General features: G+C 46.9%; 1 protein-coding gene and 1 pseudogene across 6 annotated transcripts in view; both read left to right on the top strand.

The window, feature by feature from the left end:
* Ttc7b (tetratricopeptide repeat domain 7B) overlaps nucleotides 1–22,238 on the top strand; it is a 202,803-nt gene that overhangs the window by 139,080 nt on the left and 41,485 nt on the right. For 3 of the 6 annotated variants that reach the window (XM_051150510.1, XM_051150505.1, XM_051150500.1), the window contains exons 16-17: nucleotides 10,933–11,049; nucleotides 18,768–18,865. In XM_051150510.1, coding sequence (XP_051006467.1) covers nucleotides 10,933–11,049; nucleotides 18,768–18,865 — 215 coding nt within the window. Of the gene's footprint in view, nucleotides 1–10,932; nucleotides 11,050–18,755; nucleotides 18,866–22,238 lie in introns of all 6 variants that reach the window. The other 3 variants (XM_051150478.1, XM_051150485.1, XM_051150492.1) reach the window with 1 other exon arrangement.
* Nucleotides 11,062–12,435, top strand: LOC127193193 (60S ribosomal protein L29-like; annotated as a pseudogene).

The following is a 22,238-nucleotide window of genomic DNA, read 5'->3' as shown; positions in this document are numbered from 1 at the left end:
GTTGTTACAGAAATGTTAGCTTTGATGGATCAAGCTTATAATGCCACCAAGCAAAGCCTTTGCCAAGGTTGGCTTTCTTTCCCTGTAACAAACATGCTTATGCAACTCTCTGGGAGTTTTGTATTGACCTGAAGTTTGACTCTTTCATGTTTAAGTAGATAAAGTACATGCGCTCATGACCTCATGTACTATATATTAGTGAGATCCAGACCAAGGGTGCTTTATGAAACTATCAGATGTTAAGCAAAGCATAAAAAAGTCACTTTTCACTCTTTGGTGTTTGGACACCTTCAGGTGTGATTTCAACTAAAATAAAACATCCACCTCTCAGAATCAGAGGACACAGCTCTTCTAAAACACTTTCCTCTGCAGGATCCCTAGTCTGCACACTTGGGGAAGTTTTTGCTATGTATCTTTTTATACTAGTGGAAACTATGTGAAAAGACCTGGACACAAAACATTCTTACAGGCAGTTATCTGCTTAACAGTAGTGACTGACCTCTAACATCCACGCACTGCATTGTAATAGGCACGATAAAAAATGGATCTGGAGAGATGGCTCTGTGGTTCAGAGCACTGGTTGTTCTTCAGAGGACCTGGGTTCAGTTCCCAGCACCCACGTGGGCCTTACAACCATCTGTAACTTCAGTTCTGGACATCTGACACCTTCTTCTGGCTTCTGTGGGCACTAGGTGTGCATGTGGTTCATTAGCATGCATGCAGGCAAATGCTCATACACACAAAATAAAAAATACTAAAACTTAAAAATATTATTTCTCAAGATAGCATCTGAGGTGTGCAGGATGACTGCCCTGCCTTTACTGCTTAGAAAGCCGCAGCACAATTTGTCCCATCTTACGTAATCTCAAAGGAACTCAGTTTAAGTTGAAGCCTCCTCTTGAGCAGTGTTTTGATTAGAGGTTACAGAGGGAGCTGAGTAATGAGATAACGATTGTGCCCCTTAAAGTAGGGGCTGTACAGATGGCTCAGTGGTTAAAAGCACTAGCTGCTATCCTAGAAGACCAGGGTTCAATTCCCAGCATCTACATGGTGGCTCACATCTGTCTATAACTCCAGTTGCAGAGGATCCAAAACCCTCTGTGGCCTCTGCAGGCACTGTATGCATGTGGGGCACAGATATATGTGCAGGCAAAACACCCATATACATAAAATATTTAACAAGGCCATATGTAATGTCTGTCTTTGTAATCTCAGCATTGAGAAGGTGGAGACAGGCAGCTCCCCACTGACCAAGTCAGCCAAGTCAGTGAGTTCCAGGCCAGTCTCAAAAGCAGAGTGTGTAACACCTGAGCAATGACAGCTGAGGTTGATGTCCAGCCTCTGTGTGCACACAGACAGTTATGGTGATGATGATGGCACAGCATTGTGAGTGTACTTGAATGGCAAATGTTATGCTATGTATATTTTACTACATTTATTAAAACAAGAACTTTCATGACTTTCATTGATGTGTTTGGTTATAGGGTGGTTTCTAGTAAGCATTCCTCAAAGTTAGGTGACTAGGTGCCCTTATTGTCTGAATCAGCGTTCTTTCAGAATAGGAGCCAGTGTAACATAAGCCCACACGTCATCTTTCTGTGAGGTTGGGTATGTGGTGAGGACCTTGGTAAATGTGGGTGCTCGTTGGTAGATAGGCCGGTGGCTTGGAGACCAGCACTGGGTTTACAGCAGAAGACTGGGAAGGCTGGAGAATGTTTGCAGCTGCATTTGAGGAGGGAGGCGCCTTCCTGAATGGCCAGAAGCAGCCAGCCCCAACAGCCTGATGGGTGGTGTTCCCTAAACCTCATTTCCCATGTTTACCTAGCCAGACACTTCTGATTTCAATTCTTAAGTATCTTGTGCCTTTTCCAGAAGAGCCCCTCTCTTTAGTTAAATTTTGATTTCCTTCAAAGTGGGCCAGTCTTCTGTCAGCTCAAGGACAGGTCTGTTTGGCAGATCTGGGAGAAGTCAGACTGGGGCAAGAAGGCCCAAAACAAAGCCGTCCCTTGCTAGTCATCACTCAGAAAGTTTATATGCTTTAATGTTTTTGTCTTTTCAAGATCTCCAAACTCTCCTAGTGTCACTCAGTAATTCGAAGAATCACCTTCAGAATTTATGCAGCGTGCTTTCTGGAAACTGGGTCTGCAGTGCCTTGCCCAGAGTGCTCAGCACACCACAAGCAGCTGGATATCACAGCCCTGCCCAGCAGCCTGGTAGCCATGGGGAAAGTACCTATTTCTCCTGTCACCCACTTTGCTTCTCACTTGGCACTCTCCATGCTTGCTGGACCAAAGGCATTGCTTACCACCCCTTCACAAGACCCAAGCTTCTCTGCTCCCTCTCACTTTGTCCCCTTTGATGCCTTATGCCACCCAGTCAGAGAGCCCTTAGGAAAGAGTCCTGCCTGTGTGTGTAGACCCTCTTGGTTTGAGGGTAGCATGACATGCAGTAGCTCCCTTCATTGAAGCAGGAATTGAGTGATTGCAATCATGGCGGTGTGATTCCAGAGACATTTTCAGCTTCTACCTGGCCAGGTCATTCCCAGCTTAGGTGCCATGGCTCCAGAATTCTAATTCAAACTAAGGTCAACGACTGAAACAGGAGCCATGGTGAGGTAAAGTGCAATACTTTGAGGTGATGTATGCCAGTTGTTTGTCCTAAAAATACTTCTTGACAGCTAAGGGTGTGTTCCAGTTTATTGACTTTTTGAACTGAGAGACAAAATGTAAGTAATATGGTCCATCATAAAGACAAGGCAGGCTTAGGATCTAAGTGGGGCAGCCACATCACCAGGCTGTGAACTTGGGTCTGTCCCCAGCCCTGCTCTTCCTGGGGAAGGATAAGATGTAGCCAAGCCCTGAAAAAACAGCTACTTACATAGTCTTTGCCACTAAAGATCTTGTTTTACCAAATCATTGTGGCCTTGATTTTCTGGGAGAGCTGATTTGAATGAGGGGAGCCAGTGCTGCCCCATCGCTCACTGACAACTGAGACCAGGAAGGAGAAAGACCGATGAGCTCCCAGATGTGCTGGCATATTGCACCATGTCTCCCGGAGCAGCTGACAGTGTTAAAATGGCCATGTGTTTAGAACTTCCTTAGCAGTTAAGTAGCTCATATCTGCCATTGAGCCACTGGGTGGGTAGGTCCATCAGCAGGACCGCTGCCACAGCGAGGAAAGCCTGGCCCTCAGACATGCCTCCTTCTGTTCAGTTGACCAGGAGGCAGAATGCACTTGACTATGTAACAAGACCAGCTGCCTAGACTGACCCCTTGAAAGCCTAAGAATGGGGGTTTCTACTGACAGCTTTCATGTATCAGCAGAGATTTTGGACCTGACCACATTTCAAAAACATTTAAGTTTGATGGCCATTTGGGTAAGCATGAGGCAAAATCTCTTAGCAGTTAAGCCTGCCTTTTATTTACCTGGTTCTCCTGGAGAATATTTGCATCTGCATCCCTAGAAGAGCTCTTACCATGTCCATTCTGGGCCCCACCATGTCCACATACTAGTGGGACAGTTGCTCAGTACACTACAGACTTAAGGGAAGACCATGAGGTAGCTGCCTAGCATACCCTCACTGTAGCTATGTAGGCAACTCTAGGCAGAGTTGTAGCTCAGCCCTCAGAAAGTGCTCAGGGAATCTCCTTGAAAGGATGAGTACCATGTGTTCCATACCACAGTTACAGTGCCCAAAATTGTGGTCTTAATGTATGTGGGTACACAGAATTCCCACCCACCTTGGGAACTGAAGGCATGCTCCCAAGACTCTACCAATAGTGTCATCTTCTGAAGAGCCCAGAGTTTGGAATCGGCCTGGGCAACATAGCAAGCCCTCCATTCTAAATAAATAATTTTCTCCCAGGAGTGAATAAGCACAGGAAGAATTTCCGAAGTACAGGGACCATGGGAGCTCTTTCCTGGCCAGTTGTTTTTCTTTTGTTTCAAAACAGAGCACTGAAGGTCTGTCCTCCACTAGAATGGAGGGCTGTGAACTGCAATGGTTTTAACTTTGCATCCACATTCCCTAGGAATCTCGCTGTGTGTGGATTCCAACTGGGGTGGCAGGGAGAAGAGAGATAGAGAGTCTGTTTTTCACCAGAATCTTTCCAGTAGATCCTGCAGCTCCATGCCTTGGTCTTTACTCAGAGTCACAAAGTATTCCTGTTAAGGCCTTTTCTGGCATTAGTTGGGAAAACTTGTAACTTCATTTTCTAATAAGATAATAAATAGCATGTCAATATGCAGTTAGGTAAGCCAGATGACCTATGAAATTATTTCCTGAGTAACAGATAAATAACTAGACCATTTGAGTGACGTTTACTGACTCTTTGCAATTAATGAGGCCTCGAGCAGTATTTGATATGTATTAACAGTCGCCTGACCTGGCTGGCACTCATTCCTCCCAAGAATAAGAGGGCTGTGTCTCAGTGCTTGCCCCAGCATAGGCTCCCCTGGTGAGGATCAGTCACAGTGGCTGAACTCAGGGCCGCAGGCTACTTATTTGTTCAAGTGTTTGTATGTTTGTTTGTTTTTCTGATGTTGGTCCATTAAGAAAGCCCAGCCAAGATAGCCATGGCTCCAGTTAGCACGTAGTAGGCCTCTAGAAATGTTGAAGACAATAAACAGGTAGATTTCCTTCAGAAGGGTTGGCTGGCTGCATTTGAAGACATGCTTCTCCTGGACAGGGCTGGCTGCACATGGCCTGCTTCGCCTTCCCTTTCAGCACACCCGTTCCCAAATGACTCATCTGGCTTTTAACCCTCATCTCTCTCCTTATCACCACATTGCTTTTCATTTCTCATATCGCTCAGATTGGTTGGGTCGGCTGCCAAACCATCTTCTCTATTTAAAATTTCTTTTGAGCACACTTGCCCCACCCACCCTACACCCCCTCCTCTGCTGATCTAGTGTCACATGCACACTTTCCTTTGGGTCCTTGACAGCAGCTCCGTCTCTCCAGGTGGGCTGCCCAGCTTTGAAGGGTGGGGGAAGATATCCAGAGCTCTGTGGGCCTGGGTCCCACTGGAGCAAATCTCGCAGGCTGTTCTGCACAGCTGCTTTTACATCCTGCCCACATTCCCTAGGTAAGCGAAGGAGGGCTCCTAGTGAGGGGAGTCTGAGAGTGCACAGAGCACAAGGTCCCTAGGATCTTACTCCTAAGCCAGCTGCCATGAATGCAGCCCACACAACTAGATAGTACAGGTTTGGGCAGTTAATACACGTTTCCTTCTTGAGGGACTTAACAAGCAAGAGGAAATTAGAGCCTCAGGCTTTTTTTTTTTTTTTTTTTAATGTATGTGCACTGGTGTGTGTGTGTGTGTGTGTGTGTGTGTGTGTGTGTGTAGGAGATGTGTGCCACAGTGCATGTGTGGAGGTCGGAGACCACCCTAGATGCCAGTCCTTGCCCTGTTTCTTGTGTGAGACCAGGCTTCTTGTTTCCTGCCACATACTCCAAGCTAGCTGACCAATGATCTTCTAGTGATTTTTGTCTCTGTCTCACTCTAGGAGCACTGGGATTGCAGGAAGTGCTGTCGTCTGGCTTTAAGTGGGTTCTGGGGATCCAAACTCAGGCCCTCATGTTGACAGGGCAAGTACTTTACCCACTGAGCCACCTGCTCAGCCCTCACTGAGCATCCTTCATCAGTGAGGCATATTCAGTTCCATAATTTTGAAATACGCACATTTTAGCTTCATCTTCTCCAGCCCAAAGCAAGACCTCTGGGAGTGGACCCAGGAAAATGCTGAAGGAGAGTCAGGTACAGCAGGTGGGGCAAATTCCTGGAAAGTCCGAAAGCCATCCTAGGGTTGGTTGCTGGATGGCCAGCCTGCCCTGATGTATACCACTTAGGCTCTTACTGTGGAGAACAGTGAGAATGCACACTACTACACGACCTAGATCCTCACTGAGGCAGTCAGACACCCTTTCTAAGCCCTCCCTGAGCCATAATCTCTATTCCAAAAATTATCTTGGGATTCTTTGAAATTTTCCAAAGTAGGGTAAAGTATTGTTTAATGAATTTTAATGAAAAGTAAAAGTTGGAGTAACTGGAGCATTCAAATACCTAGAATTGTATATGTATCAGACTTTGGAGTGAAAGGCAAATCACACACACACATGAACAAATGTGACCGTCCTTTAATAAATCTTGTATATATACATTCTAGGAGCAGAACCTCAGCACCCAACTCTCAAGTTCAAAGCCACAGTACAGTCCCCACTGGGCTACAAGTTCTCAGAGGGCCAGGGACTGGATGCCGCATTGTATCCCACACAGTTATATGTGACAGCTTTAGGTTTTTGGCAGTGGACTAGACAGTGCTGTGCCTCCCTCCTCATTGGTGTCATTGTACAGTTTGTTTCTTGTGTCTGCTTGGAGTCAGATAGATTTAGTTAAGTATCTGTGCTGTGAGTTTGGGCAGATTAGCTCTGCCTAATTTGCAGGGTTGTTGTAGAATCAGTGATTAAATATTTCAACTGTCTCGCAGCTGCTGTTGTTGTTCTTGTTTTACTTGTCTTGGAAACATACGTTTCCTGGCTTATAATTTGTTGTCCTACAGTTGTGAGCTCTTGCGATATTTGACAATTGTGTTGTCACTGGAGGGGGTTTCCTTCCGTTCTTTAAGGCTGAAGAAGTGCCGTCTGGCATACACTCTGAAAGATTAATAGGTACGTGAAAGGCCAAAATGCATGGCTTGAACAGGCATTTCAGATAACAACTGTGGAAAGACCCAGTGAGGTGAGGGAGGAGGTGGCCATGGCTTCAGTTGGGCTGTGAACAAGCCAAGGTGGCAAGATCAGATCACAACAGGCACTGCACAAGATACTGAGTGCTAGTCACCAGTAATGAAGTCTGAATTAGTCACTTTTCTTGCTGTAGTCAAAATACCTGAGGGGAAGCAGTTTATGGGAAGACAAGGACTATGCTGAGAAAGCTTGGTAGTGGGAGCAGGAAGCGCTGATCAGTTTGTGCTCACAGTCAGAATGACTTGAGGGGTGGATGTTCTGTACTTGCTTTCCCTGTCTTATTCAGGTAAGGACCCCAGCTTATGAGATGGTACCCCAAGTCTAGGATGGGTCTTCCCACCCCAGTTAAACCAATCTAGACCTGATTTGTCTTGTAGGTGATGCTAGACCCTGCCAAGTTGGCCATTAAAGTTAACCATCACAGAGCTGGCTGCTGGCTGCTATGTTCTTCTGTTCTTCACTTATATGTCTGAACAAAATATGTTTTAAATGAGATTGCTGAACTTTGAGCCAGGTTTAGGAAGTATGTAACTTGTGGCATAAGTCATGTTGGTGACATGGCCAACCTGATCTTCCCTGAGGCCCGTTCTCCTGTTCACTGTATCAGGCTGACAGATATGGACCATGTCCAACACTGCTTTGTCTTGTGTTTCTTGCCTTGGAATTTCCTTAGTGTGTTGGATTCATAGTGTCTTTGGATTCAGCAGCATCAAGCTAATGCCAGTGGCATTTTCTGCGTTTCTATGCCAGCATTACTTACTTCCCTCCAGATGTTTTCAGCAGCCCTAAAACATTTGAGCAGGTGTCTGGGAGGATGACAAGCATCAGTTCTGCTTTCAACACTCTTCCTGCCGTATAAAGCCGCCGAAGTTCAGGAGGCGGGCGAAGAGGCAGTGTCCCCTCTCCCCGCTCTCACTGAGCATCCTCAGCCAGCAAGTTGTGCACAAGGGCTGCCTGTCTCCTTGCTTCCCTGGCTCTTCCCTCTGCCAGGTGCTTTCATGTTGTTCCCACCACCTCATTTCCAGTGTCTTCCCCATCGCGTGTGCTTAGCGGGTCCGCTGTTGTTCTTCCTCTCTAGTTCTCTTACATCCAGCCCACACCTTTTCAGCTCCATATCATGACTCAAGTGTTTGAAAGCTGTTATTTCATGTTAATTAGAAGTTCTTTCCCAGCCAGGAAACCTTTACAGAACTGCTCCCTCAAGCCAAGGCTTCAAGGTGCACTCTGGCATCTGTACTTGGGGACAGTGAAAGGAATCATGGCTGATTGCTGCCAAACAAGAAAACATACTCACCCACTCCAGGACCTTCCTCTGAGCCGAGCCAAGCCACATGACCTTGGTATGCCCTTACCCAAGAACCCAGCCACCTACAGTGACAGAGACCTGTGGGCCCCACAATCCTAGGAGAACACTCTCCTTGCCATAATTGCTCGGCAGCCTCAGTTAGGAGAGCTTGTGGGCCTACAAGTAGTCTCCACCAAAGACTGACAGTGGGCCAATCAGAGGCTTCTCCCTCCTAAGGTGCTGGATTGCTCCTAGCACATTCTGGGCTCATGTAGGCTTCAGCAGGAGTTAGCTTTTGGTTCCTTTTTGAAAATCCTTGAGACCCTCTGATGGCTACCAGTCACTGTAGGGGGCCCTTGTAGGCTTCAGGGGAATTTTCATCTCTTCAAATGTCATGGGTCAGAGCCAAGCCCTATGCTTGTATCTGGCCTTCCTCTTTGTACCTGCTGCTTGTGGTAAGGGATCATTGCCTTCTCATTACCTGGCCCACTGCTACCTCAGCCCAGGTTCTGCACTGCAAACCAAGGTCTGAGGAGGAGGATACAGCCCTGACACTTCCCTGGGAGCATCAGCAAGCACCCTTCAGCCTCCTGTGTTCTGTTGGAAGAAAGGGCAGAGCTGAGTTTGTATGGCACTGGGGCAGGCTACTCCTGCCCATCTTTCACCAGCAGAGACTTTACTGCTCTAGGTACCCTGGAGTTGGCTATTATGTCACATATGGCTGAGGGGCTTCCCTTGGTCTCATTTCTACCACTTGAAATGCATGTCTTCATCTTCCATGTGTTACAGAGAAAGCCACTGGTGAGCAGATGTGATGAGGGGTCCGTTGAACAGACAATAGTCTTGGGCACTATGGAGGGGAGGCCAGGGAGAGGGGAATGAGCGCTCATGCACCTTCAAAAAGCAACTGACACAAGCCATGCGCACAGGCCTCAATGTCCCCATCTGTTGGAGAGAAATAGTACCTACCCAGAAAGGTGATTACAGAAAGGACACTACCAGTGTCTGTAAGTGCCACCTGTGCATAGGAAGACTTTAGCAGTCTGCAGTGGTTCCCTCTTCTGCCTTCATTACAACAAACTCCAGCTGATGCAGCACCCACTGAGTAAAGAAGGTAAAGTAAGAAGGTGGTCAAGGGACCCTTACTTGACAGGGTAGGTTTAGCTGAACTCTAGAAAAATCAGAGAGAGGGTTAAGATCCAGGATCGGGTACACAGAGCTGAAGGAGAAGCAGCAGCGGATCAGCACCGTAGAAGTAAAGGGTCCCGCGGGGTGGGTGGCACACAGCAAGATAGTGGGATGAGAGCTTCGAAGGACCACTGAAGGGATTTTGACTCGATGTTGAGGTGATAAGGAAACATTGCAATTTCTCTATCTGGGACTGAACAATCTTTAGCTAGATCCGTAGTAAGGTTTCTGAGAGCTGGGCAAGCAGTAGCCAAGAGGACACCTTGTCAAGGACAGTGGTGTGAGTCCAGGGACTAAGACAGCCATGGTTGACAGTCAGTTCTCTGGTATCTACAGAGAAAAGGACAGTTTGTTTAACACTCAGGTCTCGGTGGAGGCTGAAGCCATGGGCGATGTTGTGAAGGGCCTCAAAGTCCAGAGTCCAGCCACTAAAGACTAGGCGAGGCAGGTCAAGAGGAGGCCTGCGCCATGTCCTCTTGCCTCATGTGACTTCAGGCAGTCTTTCTTTTTAAACAGGTATTCCATAACTCATATTGGTCTGCAACTTAGAGTATAGCCACTAACAGTAATCCTCCTGCCTCAGTCTTCCATATGCTAGGATTACACGCATGGGTTACCACACTCAGGTATGTAAGCTTTCGGAGCTTCTGAAAGGGTGAGCATTCTGGAGGGCTCGCCACAGGTATTTATATCAACTGAGTCATATCTCCTGTGTAATCTTATAAATAAACCAAGGTTCACTTTTTAATAAATTTCTGAAGTTTCATAAATAAATTGGCTTAGTTCTAAAAAGCATGCTTTTAATAAAATCTCTGTGTTCTGAATAAAATTAGCCACTCCAGTGCTTTTAACCTCGACACAACCCATCATCTGGTGCTTGTGTTTGCCTTCATGGTGAGACTGACACAAAGCCATAGGTGGAGCAGCAAGTTCAAGCATCCTTGGCCCTGCAGCCTCTGCTTCCCCTGGACCCTGTTGGTGCATGGGTGCCCCGCGCTAAGATGAGTGCATTCAAGGCCTGCAGAGGTCCAAGCCAGACGGGTCCCGGTGATGAGAGGGGAAGTGGACACAGCCCGATACCTAATCCAGATGATCTCTCCAATTGATAACCACTCACAAAGAACAACCTAGTTTCTCCAAGAAAGTCCTGCTGTGTCATGCAGACCACAGTTAAAAGCAGGCACCATGCCCAGCAGTAGATGGCCAATATAAAATGAGCTCATTTTTGGAAGGTTTTTGTTTCATAATGCTTTGTCTGGTTTTTGTTTTGTTTTGTTTTGTTTTTAAACCTTATAGGTCTTTTACCTATATATTATGGTTTCTAATTTTGTGTTTTTAATGGGATTTGTGTGTGTGTGTGTATCTGTCTTTCTCTGACATTTTGGCTCTCTTTTTTTTTTTCTTCCTATTTGTTCTATACTATTCTTGTTTGTTAGTTTTTATTTTATTATTAAACTTTTAAATGCCTTTTTTTTCTAATGAGATTGAGAGAAAGAAAGGGAGTAGATTTGATTGGGTGGTTAGGATCTGGGAGGAGTCAGGAAGGGAAACTGATCAGAATATATTGTATGGAAAAAATCTATTTTCAATAAAAATTAAAATAAAATGAGTGCAGTTGTCCCCTGCTCCAGGTTGAACCCAGTTCTCATCTGCTGTGAGAGTTGGGCCTCTGGCCTGAGCTGTGCGCTTCCTCCCTTCTCTCCCACTGTAGACTACTGTTTTCCAAAGTGAAGCTGGAATCGCTCTGCCGGGGCCCAGATGAGGCACTGCTCACCTGTAAGCACATGCTACAAATATGGAAATCCTGCTACAACCTTACCAATCCCAGGTAGGAGGCCAGGTGCCTGTTCTGTGTCCCATTTGCATGGGTATCTGCAAGTCAGCGCCATCTCCTATGGGCATTTGTCTGGCATTAACTCCGTCACTCTCCTACGCCCCAGTTCTCCACAAGTGGTAGATAATAGTGATAGAGCCACATGCTTGTCCATGGCTGATGAAGCCTGTAATTCATGGTTTCTTTTCCCCTCTCTTCCCCACTTCCACCCCATAACTCATGGGCTCTGTTCACTAGTGATTTCTTTCTCTGGCCTGTGAGAAGTCTTTCTGTCTTTCTAGAAGTTGATGTATAGATTAGCTAGTGACATAGTCCAAATGAGTTTCCTACAGTAATATTTAAGGGATTTGTGTTGACAGCAGGGCCACATCATATTAAGAAGGGAAGTTACTATGAACACTGTTAAAAATAAATTTGAGCTTTTCTGGTCCCAGCACTGCGGGAGCCTTGGGTTATCATGCAAACATGGCCAAATCCAAGAACCACACCACACACAACGAGTCCCACAAATGACACAGAAATGGCATCCAGAAACCCCGGTCTCAGAGATACGAATCTCTTAAGGGGGCGGACCCCAAGTTCCTGAGGAACATGCGCTTTGCCAAGAAGCACAACAAGAAAGGCCTGAAGAAGATGCAGGCAAACAACGCAGAGGCAATGAGTGCTGTGCAGAGGCCATCGAGGCCCTTGTGAAGCCTAAGGCCGGTAAGCCCAAGATGCCAAAGGGCCCCAGCCGCAAACTCAGCTGGCTCGCTTTCATCGCTCACCCCAAGCTTGGGAAGAGGATCTGAAGCTACATGGCCAAGGGTCGTAGGCTCTGCCAACCACAGCCCAAGGTTCAATCCAAGGCAGAGGCCGCAGCTCCAGCTAAGGCTCAGGCTTTAGCCCCAGCTCAGGCCCCAAAGGTGCCCAGGCCCCTCCCTGTGAAGGCCCCATAGAAAAGGCTTCTGCCAATGTGAAGACAGATCGAGTGTTGTGACAAACCCACCTACACACTATTTACAGATGACCAGTGTCCTATGCTGTTTTTACAAATAAATCCGAGACAAGATTTTTTTTAAAATCTTTTTTGGAAGAAGTTAAAATTATGACTCATATAAATATAAAATAAACACATGTTAAAGATTTTATTTACTTCATTCACTTGTGAAAAAACCAGTACAAGATTAAGGTCCATTCAAAGAAGAATTTGTACAACATGTGTATAGGCTGAAATGAACAGATGAAAAAATAGTATCCTATAATATGGCGGAATATATTTTGTGGGGCTGTCTTTTACACAGGGTAGAAATCAATTGTATCCCCACAGATAAAACTTATTTGTCTGAATGGTTTTCTACAAGTTAACTCCTTCTGCCCCTTCAGAACTGTATACAAGGAAGTTAGTTAGCAAGAAGTTAAATGCTACCATTTTGAGTCAACACGTCTGGGGAAGAACAGCCAGTCAACTCCCAGAAGGTCACCAGCAAACACCCATAACCTATTTGCCCCAAGTCTGGGCATACTGCCAAGTAATACAGCAAAGAGTTGCCCGATGATTCACGTGACTTCCTGCAATTCAAATAGTCAGAGGATTTTTCAAATTCATGGCAAGGTATTTGGATGATTTATAGCATGCTCCATGGAGTCGGAGGGCAGACAAGGTGTCAATCAGTGATGCCAGGAGCATGGGAAGCAGGCAGGCATGCTGGTGGCCATGGTCTGCAGAGACCTACAGAGAAGAAAGGCGGGCTGTGAGTTAGGCTATGGCAGTGGGAAATGAGAGTCTTTATGTTTCAACAAAAATTTCTTCAGTTGAAAAGGATATGGTGGCTCACACTGTAATTCCAACTCTGGGAAGCCAAGGCAGGATTGCGGAGAGTCAAGGCCAGACTACAGAGAGACCCTATCTCAACAAACCAACAAACCAAAAAGGCTTCTGCAGTTAAAAAGAAAGTATTCAAAATCAGAGCCTGTGGAAGTGGTGTGCCCTGTGAACTGACCTCAGATAGACCAGTAATCCGGATGGGGAGGGCAGGGCACATGGAGTGTGCGTGTGTGTGTGTGTGTGTGTGTGTGTGTGTGTGTGTGTGTGTGTGTGTGTGCCATTTTTACAAAAATAAAAAATCCTACATATCTATATCTATATAAGCAAAAAAAATGGGAAATGCACGTATTTACCTCCCCCAAAGGCCCCCCTCTCCCAGCCCATCAATAGCATCAGGATTTGGGAGTCCTTGTCCTGTAACTCAGATACAGCAGACATTGCTTCAGCTGGTTACCTTCGTTCTAGAGCCCATCTTTTGCCTGTACCCCCTTTAGAATGGAGAAAATAAACCATCAGTTTTCTCTTTGCCAATTTCCCTCAGTTCTCCACACCTCTCCCACCTCCCCACATTTCCTCCCACTTAGCAACCAAGAATATTGAATGTGCAGAGAAAAAAATAGCAGAATTGGAAAGACTTTAAAAATACCTAACCAAATGCCTGGGCTCTGGCCATGCTCTTCTTTCCTTGAAAGATCTCTTAGGGCCAGAGCAGGGTGTTCCTGCCCTAGGGTGGAGATGACCCCTCCCACAGCCTCAGGCGAGGGGCAGAGGCGGAGCAGACATTACAGAGCTCCCTGTCTGTTTATTTCAACTTCATTTTCTTGGGGATATAAATAAATGTTTCTCAGCAGCCTCACCATTGCACAGATTTAGGCATGCCTGGGCAGCTGGGGTGAGAAGTGACACTGGCTAGAAAATGCAGCATGCTGAAAGAGGGCTAGCTCTACAGAGTCTGCACACTTCAAAGCCCCCAAATACAACCTCCAAGATGTCTTTAGGATATATGGACTTTAGCACAAGGTAGAGTCAAGATAACAAGTATGTGAGAAACATCCTTTACTGAAAATAAATGAAACTGAGCAGAAGATTGTTTTACAGCACAATTGGTTTCTGTCCAGAGGCAGTAGGTCTATGTCAGCTGCCTGACTCCACTGCCCTTGCCTCTGCGAGCTCAGTTAAGGCGGCCCCTTTGCTCTACCTGTTTAGGTTTCCCAGTCTTATCCAGAAGCTCCGCACAGTCCCTCGGGGCACTAGGAGGAGGTGGAGGAAGACACGGCCATACAGAGAGTGGCCAGATTGAGAGTAGTCCCAACTTTGTGTTCTCATCAGCTCTTTCCTTCTGTAGCTTTGCTTGAGGGAGAGCACAGTAGAAGCGGGCCACTGAGCTGAGCCTTGCACAGCGTGGGCCAATGGGGTTCCACCTGCAAGTGTAAGTGTGCATGTTCTCTCCAGTGCACATTTGGTGAAAATCTGTCATTTCAGGAGCCCAGGTTCTCTTTTCCTGCATTTAGGACAGGGATCTGACTCAGGTTTTGTCTTCTCTCTCTTAGTGAAAAGTAAAGCCCCTCAATTCTTCTCCATAATGACTTAGCTGCTCAGAACAGCATGAATCTGACCAGAATCTCACCAGGAAGGTCCCCATGGGCTCCCAGGATTCTGAATCACAGCATTTCCGCCAGGGATGGTAGCATTATTTTCACTGAGAACTTCCCTGTTCCAGCACCATACTGGACCATTTCTGTGCTGCCTTCAATCCCTGCATTAGCCTTGCAAGATAGCTACCGTTACTCCTACTTTAGAGGAAATAAAGCTGAAGCTAACGGAGGCTATGTAACACACCCAAGTTTTCCAGCTTAAATCTGCAGTGGAGTTACCATCAAACCCGAGGCTGTCTGACACCACAGCTCTCTCCATGACAACATGCTGCCTCTGTTGATGACAACCAGTTTCTTTTCTTCTCCTTTTTTTAAATTGTCAGTCGCTTCATTCCCCCTCTGGTCACTGCCATGTGAACCTTCTCTGTCATTAGCCATCAATTGACATCTCATGGTAGGAAGAAACTTGTTTTCTCCCTAACTCCTATTTCAATCACTTGTCAACAAATAGCATTTACAGTTGACACACACATCAAGATGCATATTTTCTTTACTTTAGGCCTTTTAATAACCACCAGCATTTTGGTAGGGCCTTTTTATTTTACAGAGCATGTTCTCATTCTGTCTTCAGAAAAGCCAAATCACGCGGGCAGATGCCATGTTGCATCACACTCATTTTACTGTTGCACAAGGTGAAGCTCAGGAGCTAGGAGAGCTTGCGTGATCAGGAGCGAGGAGAGCGTGATCGGGATCCAGACCAAGAGGCTACAGAGAAGTAGGCCCTAGCTTAATCAGTGCTCTATTGTGAGGAGATGCCATGACCATAGCAATTCTTATTTTTAAAAAAAAAAAAAAAAAAAAAAGGCATTTACCTGGGGCCTGCTTACAGTTTCAGAGGTTTCCCCATCATCATGGCAGGGAGCATGGCAGCATGCAGCAGACGTGATGCTGGAGAAATAAATAGCTGAGAGTTGTGCATCCAGATCCACAGACAGGAGGAAGACAGAGACCCCTGCCCTCGGCTTGGACTTTTGAAACCCCAAAGCCCACCCCCTGTGACACACTTTCTCTATCAAGGGCACACCTACTCCAACAGGACCACACCTGCTAATCTCTCTCAAGTAGTGCCACTCTCTAATGACCATGCATTGAAATCCGTGAGCCTATGGGAGCTGTTCTTATTCAAACCACAATACCCCACTCCCTGGCTCCTATAGCTTTGTAGTCATAGCATAATGCCAAAAGAAAAAAAAAAAAAAAAGCATTAAGTCCAACTTCAGAAGTCCCCTAGTCTATCATAGAATCAACAATGTTTGAAAGCCCAAAGTTCAAAATCTCTTCTGAATTCATGCAATCTCATAATGGTAACCCTCGGTAAATCCAAATCAAAAAGCATATCATATACTTCCAACGTACAGTGGCACAGAATATACATTAACATTCCAACAGGGAGGGAAAGAGCATAGTGAGAAAATGCTGGACCAAAGCAAGACTGACACCTCTCCTTTCTGCCTCTGCTATGGGTTTCTGTCTGCAGCCCCTCCCTTGGATGAAATATGTAGTGTGTGTCACACCCTGTGCTAGGAGCTGGAGGAGGCAAGGCTGTACTAGGAACTCCAGGGTTCTGACTCCTGGTCTCCCTCCACCATCACCTTGTCTCTTGTGTTTAGCCTCTGCAACTGTAGAAGGACTTCTAAGAGAAACGTACAGTTTCAGTTTTAACTATTGTTTACTATACTCCAAATTCTCATCCCTAACAGGGAACATTGATTCTCTGGAGGTGCACATATATGTATGTAGGAGTGGGGACCTCCTGATTTCCTGTCCTGAAACTGCCTCTTAGCACCACTGACCAGGAATGGTTTCCTATCCTTGCTGCCATCTCCCTTAGGAGATTTCCTGGCAGGCTGAGGAAAGGTGAAATGGTTCATGAGAGGTACCCAAATAGAGTCCCAAAGGGAGAAAGGGAAGTGGCTTTTAAGTCAGTGAGAAGGAACTATCTCTAGAAAGAAAACATCCAATATGGAGGAAAAGACATCCCAGTTTTGAATGGTGTATAGTTGCTTGTATGCTGTTTTCAAGGGGGCAATGCAAGACAAACTGAGGGATACACGCAAACGTAGCTGCTCCACCTGTAGAAGGAGATGGACTTTGCATCATTATCAGTGGTTACAGTTGAAATTGACTTCTGATGTTTGAAGCGGGACACTAGGGGTTTCCTAGACAGATGTTTATAGGGAACTGTGGTTCTGACCTTGACATGTGTGCCTGGAAGTTATAACTTGCCAGAATGCTCTATCTGCACACTGCTTCATCCTTACCCAGTCCTGTGCAGGAGGATAATCCTATGTCATCTGGCCAGAAAAGTCCCCCAGGTACAGTGGCCTTGCTCACAGTGATGGCTCGCTAGCGAGGGACAGAGAATAAGAGCTCAGATCCCATCAGGCCTCTGGGACCCCAGCTTTTGGGTCCTTCCAAACATCAAGCTTGGCAGCCAAGCTCATGTTCTGAAACTTGCTGAGGTGGAACCTGCTGCCTGATGGCTGCAGCACTTCCCAGTGTGGGCCAGTGGGTGCCCAGGCAGCGCCTTCCTTCCTTTGCACTATCAGTACCTCATGTGTTCCAGAGACCATTATGTAGAGAACAAAGCCTTCTGGAAACTGCCTGGATGAGCAGCCACTGCAATATTCAGATCACTAACCCTTTGTGATTGTTTATATTAAAAAACACTACGCAGACAGACCAGTATTAGAAACCTTCAGTCCATGGTGCGTGATCATTTGCTCAGGATTTTGCTTTGTCTTCTGCTAAGGGAGATTGTTGTTGTTGTTTCCCAGTGTGAAAATAATTAGTAGTGCAGCTTCCAACAAGCCTGTATGGATGATGTAATAAGTGCGGGCTGACAGTCTGCAGTGAGTGAAGTTTCCTCGGCTTCCTGTGTTTCTCTAACTACGTCTCTGGACATGGAAATTGCAGCCTGTAAACTGTGTTAAGGTTCATAACAAACCTTATTTGCTGCTTTCGAGCAGCAGCAGCTGCACACAGGAAGGAAATTGTTCCTTTATTGTAGATTTCAAATGTCTTAGGAAAAAAAAAATCTCTCCTAGAGCCCCAGACATTGTCATGATAGGAATAATAATAATAATAATAATAATAATAACAACAACAGTAATTTGTACCTGTGTTTTAGAGCCTGTAAGGGCTAAGGTCCTTTAGCTGCTTCCCCCCCTCCCCCCATTCAGCCTACAGTGACTCCATGTGACAGTGCTAGTGAGTGATGCCATACCTGCTTTGTAAGCCAAGTTGGAGAAAGGGAAGTGAGAATGATGGGCAGTGCAGGAAGCTGGTGGGTGTGGCTTTCTGGAGGCAGGCACCCCAACCTGCTGTGTTTTCCCCTAAGTTCCCTGGAGCCAGCCTTCTGAACCCTCTGCTGGGATTGCTCAGGGAAGCGCCTCACACCACCCTCTCCTCATGTATTAGGTGGGGGTATTAGCCATGTAAGGATTTCAAATTGATCTGGGAACCCACTCAAGTTCGTGACTGATCACACTGGAAAGCGGGCCCAGGACACCTCAAATCCAGCAGCTGCCCTGGGAGTGATTGTCCTAGAAAGTCTACTGTGCCTGGCCTGGATTGGGCCTTTGCACTGGAGGATTCTGGACATGTTCTGGGTAATGTCCCTCATGCTACAGAGGTCAAAACCCTGGTGTGGTTGGTGAAGACATCTTGAAGGGCAGTGCATGCAGGAAGGAGCTGGATACATTCATTTGAAACTTTCAAGGCACAGAATGCAGCCATTCTCTCCCTGTCAGGACAGAGAAACCGACTAGAAGAGTTCACCCTCTCCTCTCCCCTCCCCTCCTCCCTCCCTTCTTGTCTCCTCCCTTCCTCCTTCCTTCCTTCCTTTGTGTACAAGATGTTCATGTGTATACAGGTGCACACACAGCACAGCACATCTGCGGTGGTCAAAAGGCAGTTTTGGGGAGTTAGTTCTCTCCTTCCATCATTGTTGGTTCTGGGGGACAAACTCAGGTGAGAGGCTTAGGTGGCAAGTGCTGTGCAGGCTGAGCCATCTCACTAGTCCAGTCTTCTCTCACATATAATGGCATAAGAGTAAAAGCTCCAGGGATCTGGAGCATCGCTGACGCTGTGTTTGGGACATACAACCCCGAAGCCACAGGAACAGGATACCTTCAGGTGTGGAAGGATCCGAGGCACGCCCAGGCACACAGGTGTCCCTGTGCTTCAGCCTGCTGTGCCAGCTTGACCTTCCTCTTTCGGGTGACTGACTTTAACAGTGTGTTTTGCAGTGACTCTGGACGTGGGAGCAGCCTCTTAGACAGAACCATCGCTGACAGACGACAGCTTAATACAATCACTTTGCCAGACTTCAGCGATCCTGAGACAGGTGAGAATCAAAGGCCGGAGGGGGGTGAGGTGAGGCTGAGCAGAAGGTGGGATCAGGTGCTGGGTTGGTATTTGAGATTGACAGGCCAGGAGTGGGGTGGAGGGTGAGAGGGGGTGGGGTAGACTGGGGAAAGGCCTCAGGCAAATTAAGTGGACACTTGACTGAGATGTACTTCAGCCTCATTTTCCAGTGTCAGTTCACAGTGAGGAAAATAATATCTTTTACCCAGATTACCTCTTAAATCTGTTTCCTTTGCTTGGGCAACTTAAACTATAAAACTGCAAGTGGATAGTTTCCTCCCTGCTCTGTCTCCTGTAGGCTTTAGCCCTTGTTGAAATCAGCCATTCTGACTTCTAATCAGTTGCATATATAAGCACATAGGCTTCCAGCAGGAGACGCTGCCGGGTGGCAGGGCCTTCTGAGTTAGTGCTGCTGGCCTCACGTGGTAGCCCACAGCACTTACTGCCTATGAACAAATGTTTCTGCTTGGCTGGTAAAGACCTCTGGGGGTAGTGTGCTCCATGCTCATGTGTCCACAGCTCCCTGGGTGCAGGGAAGAAAGCACACCTCCCTAATTTTCATAGCTGCAAACAGGCAATTCCCGCAGTAATGCTGGGTCGTCATTGACAATCTGGAGACCCCACAGACCCACAAAACATAATGAAATTCTCTCAACTTAGAGCCTTAGAGGTAGTTCCAGAACACCATTAGAACCAGCTTCTGCCATTTCTTCCCAGATCACCCAACAGGGACGCTGTAAGCCTTGGTCTCTATATGACTCGCTTCAGCCTTTATGGGCTGACTTCAGAAGAAGCCCCAGGGTCTCTTTCTTGTCCTTGTGACACATCCCAGCTCCTGGCAGAGCCCTTCTGAAGAAAACCTGGACCCATCCTCTGGAAAGTACACCACTGGCTGAGTGGTAGGAGTGGGCCTCAGGAGCCTGGTGGTGCTCCCAGGACCCATCTCGTAGATTTTGATGACTCTTTCCTGCTAAGGCTCCCTTCCACCAGATTGAAAATCAGCCCAAGAAGTTCCATCCAAAGACTTTGGGCCCTCCTGTTTTACTGGGCCCAGAAAATGACACAGTTGTGCTTTGATAGAGTTTAACCAGGCCAGCAGGTACTGTCCACAGGCACGCTCATGTAACCACAGGCAACTCCTGGAGTAGCCCACCCCAGGCTGTGCATTTGTGGGTGGGCAAAGGCATGCCCTGTGGACACACATCCCAGCTGCCTTTTAAGGCCCTTGTAGAAAGAAAAGGTCGGACTGTTGACTGTGGCCAAAATGAGGTGAAGGTGGGACAGGAGAGAAGAAAGCCAGAGACATTAACTGTGGCCACTGCTGAAATTCAGGCTGATTCCAAAGGGCTGCTGTGGCTGCTGAGAGCTGTCAGCCCCTCTGACCTCTTCCTCATGTTCCCATGAGAACAGCCGTAATGAATCAAAACCTCTTTTCTTTCCACTGGCTTCTCCTAATTTTTCATGAGGCTCCGAGACTTGAATGAATGCTCTTTATCAATAACAAGGCACTACTGGGAAAAGTCAAGCCCTCTCTCCTGCTGCCCCCTGCTCCTGGGAACATCATGGACCTCATGGCCATGGGTGGTGTAACCACCCGCTGTTTCTTCTCCCCTCTCCACTTAGTGACACTCATGGGGCTGACCGCTTGGGAAGGCCTCTTAGTCCAAGGAAATCCAAGTCTCTGGAGTTTGGGCTTCTGGTTCCAAACAGCAATGGAGACCACCCCATCCTAGACACCTTCCAGTGACCTTCCCATTACACTATGTAAATGAACTCTCCAAAATCCCTTTCATCTGGCCTGCTGTGGACCAGGGCTATTTACACAGCATCCTTTAACAGGTCGGCCAGGGAGGTAGGAGGCCCTCTCAAGGGGAGTCTTGTCAGTGAGCATAAAACACTCTAAGATGAGAGTATAAGTCAGAAGACCTAGGACGGGTGGAAATGATGCCTCTACATTAATTAATAAAAGGCAGTTTTCTTTGTGAGGTATCTGGGGGCACAGTTCCCTTAGTCACGTGCCTCTGTAGATAGTCCATCTACCTCAGCTGCCCACGGATCTGTTCCTCTCAGTTTGGTTTCATTTAAAGAGAAAACACAACTTGCAGCTGGATCATAAAGCCACCTGGAGGTGTGCCGTGGAAAAGCGTTGTCTACGTGGTGGACCTCTACCAGCCTCACCCTCTTCCTGAAAGCAGCATGCTTAGCAGCTTTCTGATTACCCTTCCAAATATGTGCAAGCATTATTCCCATCCCCTTATCGGAGTAGCTGCAGCTGTGTGCTCCACAGCCACGATGCTCTTCCCCTCCCACACAGCCAAGACAGTGCCTCGTTCTGTTTCAGCACTCCGCAGTGCTCCGTGACCTCAAGCTTTACATTCAGGATTCTCACTCAGCCAGCACTGTCTCAGGCGTTTTTCTTCCTTGGCTGCAGTTTTTGGCTCCTGTGGTGCTTGCGGACGCTGGCTCATCTTGAGCATCCACTGCAGCCTTCCTCACTTAGGAAAGACTGGGCCACAGAGCAGGAGAGAAAAGGAAGGTCAGCCTGGCTTTGCTTCACAGGAGTGGCTCTGGGAGCAGATTCTGTCTGCCAGAACCATGCTGACAGGTGGCAGCATGATTTTACTGATAGCCACGCCTGATGCCTATTTTCCTAAACCTAGGGCATCTAACTCAAGCAGTGTCACACATTGCTGACATCCAAAAGAGGCCATGGCGAAAGTAAAAGCAACTTTACATTGTCTTGATCCTGCAACTCTGGGCCACAGAGCCCGAAGCCCCTACTGCACACGGACTCTTTTGATATATATTTGGTTTTTCTCTAGAATTTAAATATACCATAATAGAGAAACTAATATAATGAATTCCCATCACTAAGTTAAACATTTGTGTATATGTATATACATTGTATATATATACATATATATTCATACATATAAATGATAAGAACTTTTAAAGTATAAACCATAAACCCTGATTAAGTTTTATTAAGAAGACAGGTATTACAAAAGCCCCAGTTAGAGAACATGACATTCCTTCTGTTGTCTCCCTGGCTTCATTTCTTCCCCTAGTAGGTCCCAGCAAGCAAAGCAAAAAGAAGGAATCAACAGAGGGACAGTTTTGAGGCCATGAGTCATTGTCTCTTCTTCGGACTGTGTTGTAGTTCTTGAAATGGCGGGGGGGGGGGGGGGGGGGGGATTAGTTTTCTTCCTTTTGCCTTCAAAACAGGATATGAGGCAAGGGGGGTTTTAGAGACAGGGTTTCTCTGTATAGCCTTGACTGTCCTGGACTCCCTTTGTAGACCAGGCTGGTCATGAACTCACAGAGATCCACCTGCCTCTGCCTCCGCGGTGCTG

The sequence above is a fragment of the Acomys russatus genome, chromosome 1 (assembly GCF_903995435.1).
Source record: "Acomys russatus chromosome 1, mAcoRus1.1, whole genome shotgun sequence".
Taxonomy (NCBI): Eukaryota; Metazoa; Chordata; class Mammalia; order Rodentia; family Muridae; genus Acomys; species Acomys russatus.
The sequence above is the reverse complement of the archived record's forward strand: the minus strand, read 5'-3'. Positions and strand labels throughout refer to the sequence as shown.